Source organism: Myotis yumanensis, unplaced genomic scaffold, assembly GCF_028538775.1.
Source record: "Myotis yumanensis isolate MYYU_CA2020_CCGP unplaced genomic scaffold, mMyoYum1.0.hap1 SCAF_5, whole genome shotgun sequence".
Lineage (NCBI taxonomy): Eukaryota > Metazoa > Chordata > Mammalia > Chiroptera > Vespertilionidae > Myotis > Myotis yumanensis.
The window spans coordinates 82,180,368-82,187,621 of record NW_027223756.1 but is presented as its reverse complement, the minus strand read 5'-3'; the positions used below and the strand labels follow the sequence as shown (position 1 = coordinate 82,187,621).

Here is a 7,254-nt window from a genome sequence, read left to right as displayed (position 1 = left end):
TGTCCATTTCATAAATGCATTCTTCTCTCTTTCTCTTGCTCATTCACATTTCACATACTGTTTCTTTGTTTGAGACTCTTACTACTTGTATTTGCCTCAATAACACCATCTTATCCTTTGAGATGAGACTCTACCTTCCAGACTCTCTCAAGTGTTCCTGCTACATTCTATCCTTCCCTTCATGTATATATTCCATTCTATTATAACTAGAGGCCTGGTGCATGACATTTGTGCACTGGGGTATAGGGGGATCCCTCAGCCCAGCCTGCACCCTCTCTCAGTCCTGGACCCCTCGGGGGATGTCCACCTGCCTCTGAGGCGGGAGAGGCTCCCTCCACCGCCGCTGCACTCACCAGCCATAAGCCTGGCTTCTGGCTGAGCGGTGCTCCCTCAGGGGGAGTGCACTGACCACCAGGAGGCAGCTCCTGCATTGAACGTCTGCCCCCTGGTGGTCAGTGCATTTCATAACAACCGGTAATTCTGCCGTTCAATTTGCATATTAGCCTTTTATTATATAGGATTACATCTAATGTCTTCTTCCACACTCAATTATTGGGATCTTCCAAGCTATAGGTCATGTGTCTCTCCTGCTCATCACACGATGGCCAGCACCTACATCAAGCTCATAATAGGTACCCAATAGCATTTGCTGAGTACTAAATGGATTCTGAACCATGGTAAATCCAACCTGGTAGAACTAGACTGATTCTTCTGGAAATATGGCATAAGACATACACAAAAGGACTCTTATTGGTCTCACTAATTGGGAAAATAGTGACAGGGTCATCTTGAGGTTTCCTTTTAATCTTCTGCAATTTAAAATTCAAAGTGGTTACTCTCCCAACTCAAAAATTCCAGATTTTTGCCCAAGAATCCAGATGTTTGCATCTTATTACCCAGAAACTCCCAGGTGTCCTGGTGGTTAGGAAGATGAGGTAATTTTTCTATTGATGAGCTTCCTCAGTGCCCCGTTTATGTCTCTGTTTCTCAGGCTGTAGATAAAGGGGTTCAGCATGGGGGTGACTGCAGTGTACATTACAGCAGAGGCTTTCTCCTTGACAGCTGTGCGGACTGATGAAGGACACAAATAGACCCCTATGGTAGTCCCATAAAAGAGGGCAACCACAGACAGGTGGGAGCTGCAGGTGGAAAAGGCTTTCTTCCTGCCACCTGCCGAGGGAACCTGCATGATGGCCACAATGATGCGAGCATAGGAAGCCAGGATGCAGAGGAAAGGTGTGGCTATCACCATCCCGGCCACAATGAGCACAAAGATCTTATTCACAGAAGTGTCAGTGCAAGAAAGTCTGAGAAGGGGATTGAGGTCACAGAAGTAGTGAGGAATCTTGTTGCCACAGAAAACCAGGTGCACCATCAGGAGGATGTGTGTGAGAGAGATAAAGTAGGAAAACACCCATGGACCACCAGCCAGCAGGCCACAAAGGCGCGGGCTCATGATGGTGGCATAGTGTAAGGGGTGACATATAGCCACAAACCTGTCATAAGCCATCACTGCAATTAAGACACTGTCAACGATGCCAAAAAAATGGAAAAAGTACATTTGGATCAGGCAGCAAGGATAGGAGATAAATTTGCTCTTAGTTTGAATGTTCACTAGCATCTTGGGGACAGTGTTGGTGGCCAGGCCAAAATCAACCAAGGACAAGTTGGCTAAGAAGAAGTACATGGGAGTGTGGAGGTGGGAGTCTGAGCTGATGGCCAGGATGATCAACAGGTTCCCCACTACCGTGATCACATACATGCCAAGGAACAGAGCAAAGAGGAGAGGCTCCATTTCTGTCTTTTCTGAAAGTCCTAGAAGGATGAATTCGGATATACTGGTTTGGTTCCTTGGTTCCATGGGTATAATTCCTCTGGAAGTATTGAAAGGGGGAAGTTAGGTGAACGCTATAGAGATGATTTTGGAAAATTAGATGAGATTACACCCAATTGCCCATCTTGGTTAATTATGATATCAATTTATGTATTTGTTGCATCGTAGACTATTGATGAAGTGTTTAAAGCAACTCATATGTCAAAACGTGGTTCCAAGATGCTTCCCTAAACATTCCTGTTTCGGACAAAGATTGAGAGAGTGTATCATGCAAGAAACCTTGCTGAAGATAAAAACTAGTAAAGATTTACTTTAGGATAAAACCAATTAAATCCACACAAGAGTGATATCCAAGAAGCAATGAGCAGTCAAGAAACTGGTATATCTGTAGAAAAATTTAAGCAAACCATTGAGTTTCAAAATAGTTAATAATTGTAGTGAGACTGTGCATGTAAACAAGATATATAAAAATATGAGGCAGAAATTATATTAAGGTGAGGAGGGGAATAGAATAAAAGTTGTAAGATTCTTGTATTGAGTTGCAAAATAATAGAGATATTGAATATTTTGCACTTTCTATATAAGCATACATGATTAAAGCTTAGGTGTAACCGCTAAAAATAATGGGTACAAAACATATGACTTCTAAATTGTAGTAGGGGCGCAACAGAAATAAAGGGATTTTATCAAACCACTTTCAGTAAAGAAGACATAAGAAGCAAATAAAAATCACAAATTATAGGAGTAACTACAACAATTGTCTAAATGTCTTAAGCCATTAAAAACAGAGACTCTCAGAATGGACAAAAAAAACCCCAAAAACGAATCCTAACATCTCACACGTGCAAGAGATACACCTAAACTATAATGACATAAAAGAATGGTAAAGCTATACCAAGAAAGCTAACCAAAGGGAAGTTGGATATTTTATTCATATCAGGTAAAAAATACTTAAGGCAAAAGGCATTAAAAGGGAAAAAGAAGTCATTATGTAATAACAAAGGAAAATTTCATTTAAAAGGGGGAAAAAGAGCTACTAATATGCATTTTACATAGACTTATGCTGCAAAAAGGAAAACAAACTAACAGAAGTATAGGAAAAAATTATAAACCACGCCATATGAAGAGATTTTATTATATCATTTTTAGTAATAGATCAAGAAGACAGAATGTTTGTAAGGGTATTGAACATTTGAATAATACAGTTAACCAGCTTGTTTTGAGCACTACACTAAATTATTAGAGAATCCATGGACAGATGTGAATAGATCATCCAAACAGAAAACCAATAAGAAAATATTCGCCTAAAGTGATACATTAGATCAAATGGACATAATTGATATTTACAGAGCTTTTCATCCCAGAACACCAAGTTACATATTCTTCTCCAGTGTACATGGAACCTATCTCAAGAAGAGACCATATGTTGTGACACAAAACCAGCCTCCATAGATTTAAGATTAAAATCATACCAAGCATATTCCCCCACCACAATGCTTTGAAATTGTAAGTCAACTGCAAAAATAGAGCAGGGAAACTCTGTCTGGACTGCTCAGTGGTGGGAGTGTCATCCCGTGCACCAAAAGGTTGCAGGTTTGACTCCTGGTCAGGGCACATACCTGGGTTGTGGGTTTGATTCCCGGATGGGGCAGGTACAAGAGGCGGTCGATTGATGTTTCTCTCTCACATCTTTCTCTCTCTCTTTCAAAATATCCTGAGGATTACGGGGGGGAAATAAATTAAAAAATATAAAATGAGGAAAAAATACAAAGATGTGGAATTTAACTAGCATACTACTAAACAATGACCGGGTCAAAGCGATACATAGAAACAAATGAGAGTGACAATATAGCATATCAAAAGTTGGGGGATACAACAAAAACAGTAATAAAAGGGAAGTTTATATCAATAGAGGCCTATCTCAAGTTAACAACCAAATATTTCACCTTAAAGAACTAGAAAAAAATAAAGCCAAAAATGAGAAAAATAAAAATTAGAGAATAATATAAAAAATAGGGAACAAAGAGGCAAACAGAAAAAAAAATAATGCAAAAAAAAAAAAAAGCTGGTTCTTTAAAAGACTGATAAAATTGCCCTGCTCAGTGTGGCTCAACTGATTAGGCATCTTTCAATTCCCAGTCAGGGCACATGCCTGTAGCGGGTATGCAAGAGGCAGCCAATCAATGTTATCCTCTCACACCAATGTTTCTTCCCTCTCCCTTCCTCTCTTTCTAAAACTTAATAAATTATTCTTTTAAAAAAAGATTGATGACATTGAAAAACTCTAGCTAAACTAATGAAAGAAAAAAGAGAAAAGGCAAACAAAATCAGAAGTGAAAGAGAAGAGGTTACAGTAGACATCACAGAAATACCAAGGACTATACAAGAATACTATGAGAGGCTACATGCCATCAAATTCAATATCCTAAAATAAATTGAGAAGTTGTTAAAAATATATTACCTTTCTAGACTGAATCATGAAGAACTGGAAAACCTAAATAGACCAATCAACAGTAAGGAAATTGAAACAGTCATCAAAATCTTCCCAAAAAGTAAAAATCAAAGACCAGATGACTTCACTAGTGAATTCTACCAAACAATAAAAGAAGATCTAAAACCTATGCTATCAAACTCTTCCAAAAAAATTAAAGAAGAGGCAATAATTATTAACTAATTTTATGAGGCCAACATTACCCTGTTACCAAAACTTGGCATGGACAACACACCAAAAAGAGAAAATTATAAACCAACATCTCTGAGGAATATAAATGCAAAAATCCTAAACAAATACTAGCGACCCAAATACAATAATACATTAAAAAGATAATACATCACGACCAGGTGGGGTTCATTCCAGGGCACAAAAAGGTTTAACACACGCAAATTGATCAATGTGTTGCAGTGATCGTATTAATAAATGCAGGAAAGGCATTTGACAAGGTATAACGTCCATTTATGATTAAAACACTTATAAAATGGATATAGAAGGAAAATACCTCAATATACTAAAGGCCATAAATGACAAACCCTCAGCTAACAGCACACTCAATTGTGAAAACTGAAAGCTTTTCCTCTAAGATCAGGAATAAGACAAGGATGCTCACAGTCACACTGCTATTCAGTGTATACGTATAAAAGTCCTAGCCAGAGCATTCAGGCCAGAGAAATAAATAAAAGGCATCCAAACTGGGGGTGAAGAAGTAAAATTATCACTTTTTGCAGATTACATGATTTTTCAAACATAGAAAACCTTAAAGACTACACACACACACACACACAGTACTAGAAACAATAAACAAATACAGTAAAGCTGCAAAGTACAAAATCTATGTATAAAATTCTATTGAATATCTATATACAATGAAATTTCATTTGAAAAATGAAAAAAATTCCACTTACAATTGCAACAAGGATAAAATACCTAAGAGTAAACTTAACAAAGAATGTGAAGGACCTATAGATTAAAAACTACAAGACATTATTGAAAGATATTGAAGAAGACACAAATAAGTAGAAAAATATTCTATATTCATGGATTGAAAAATTCAACATAGTTTAAATGGCCATATTAAATCAATGTACAGATAAAATGAAATCCATCATCACAATCCCAATGGTATTTTTAACAGAAATAAAACAAAAAATCCTCAATTTGCATGGAAGCAAAAAAGACCCTAAACAGCCAAATCAATCCTAAAAATAAAAAAACAAAGCTCGTAATATCACACTCCCTGACTTCAAATAATACTGCAAAGCTACAAAGAGCAAAACAGTAATGATAGAAAAATAGACACGGAGACCAATGGAACAGAATTAAGAGCCACTAATTTTTGACAATGCAGCCAAAACCATATAATGGAGAAAAGAAAGCCTCTTCAATAAACGGAGTTGGGGAAAGTGGAAAGCTACATGCAAAAGAATGAAACTGGACCACCATTTGACATCATACATAAAAATAAACTCTAAATGGATCAAAGACCTAAATATAAGACCTGAAACAAAATACATAGAAGAAAGCATAGGTACTAAACTTATGGACCTTGGTCTCAGAGAGAATTTTATTAATTTGACCCCAAAGGCAAGGAAAGTAAAAGTGAAACTATATCAAACTAAAAAGCTTCTGCACACTAAAAGAAACCATCAATAAAACAAAAAGGCAACCAACAGAATAGGAGAGAATATTTCAAACAATACCTCCAATAAGGGGCTAATATCCAAAATCCTATATAATAAAAGCTTAATATGCTAAGTGTCCGGTCGTCCATTCAACCAGTCAGAGTAATATGCTAATGATATGCTAAGACCACTCAACCGCTCACTATGACGTGCACTGACCACCAGAGGGCAGATGCTCAATGCAGGAGCTGCCCCCTGGTGGTCAGTGCACTCCCAGAAGCCAGGCTCACGGCTAGCAAGAGCAGCAGCGGTGGCAAGAGTCTCTCCCCACTCGGTGGCAGCACTAAGGATGTCTGACTGACGGCTTAGGCCCACTCCCCCGGATCTAAGCCATCAGTCAGATATCCCCCGAGGGCTCCTGGACTGCAAGAGGGCACAGGCTGAGCTGAGGGAGCCCCCCCTCCCTCCCCAGTGCATGATTTTCATGCACCGGGCCTCTAGTGTAAATTGATATGGCTACTGTGGAATACAATATGCAAGGTCCTCAGAAAAGTTAAAATAGGACTACCATATACCTAGCAACCCCACTTCTGGGTATATATCTGAAGGAAACCAAATAAATATCTGTTCTCCCAACTTTATTGCAGCACAATTCATAATAGCCCAGATACAGAAACAACCTAAGAGCTCATCAATGAGGAATTGATAGAAAAGCTGTGTGATATTAGACAGATAGATAATAGATACATACATACATACATACATATGTACATAGAATGTTACTCAGTCATGAGAAAGAGCATTTGTGGCAACCTGGATGAACCTAGAGGAGATTATGCTGTGAAATATGTCAGGCAGAGAAAGAGAAATATTGTATGACCTCATTCTGTGTGGAATTAAAAAAAAATTTTTTTTAAGTCAAACTAATAGGAACAGTAGAATGGTGGTTACCAGGGGTTGGGGGAAATGAGGAGATGCTGGTCAAAGTGTACAAGTTTTCAGTTATATGATGAATAAGATTTGCTCATGTACAGCATGGTGACTATATTTAATAAAACTGTGTTATATACTTGAAATTTGCTAAGAGAGTAGTTCTTAAGCATTAGCATGTTGGCTGTTTTTTGGGGTTTTTTTTTTAGCAATTTTTGTCCCATGATTCATTAAAGCTTCTGCCCATCCCCTCCCCCCTCCCCCTCAACCCTCCCCCCAACACACACACACAGAAAAAATACACATTTTGGCATTACTTTCAGAGTGTTCATGAACTGTCCTAAATGCCAAGGTAAGGGCTCCTTAAAAAAAAC

General features: G+C 38.1%; 1 protein-coding gene across 1 annotated transcript; it reads right to left on the bottom strand.

Moving 5' to 3' along the window:
- Positions 1–922: 922 nt before the first annotated feature.
- OR1M1 (olfactory receptor family 1 subfamily M member 1) lies at positions 923–1,861 on the bottom strand. The gene has a single exon (XM_070413923.1). It carries the CDS (start codon positions 1,859–1,861, stop codon positions 923–925), a length of 939 nt encoding a protein of 312 aa, XP_070270024.1.
- Between the last annotated feature and the right edge of the window lie 5,393 nt (positions 1,862–7,254).

Excerpts from the sequence above, each read along its gene's own strand:
- OR1M1 (XM_070413923.1), bottom strand. The coding sequence starts at position 1,861 with ATGGAACCAAGGAACCAAACCAGTATATCCGAATTCATCCTTCTAGGA.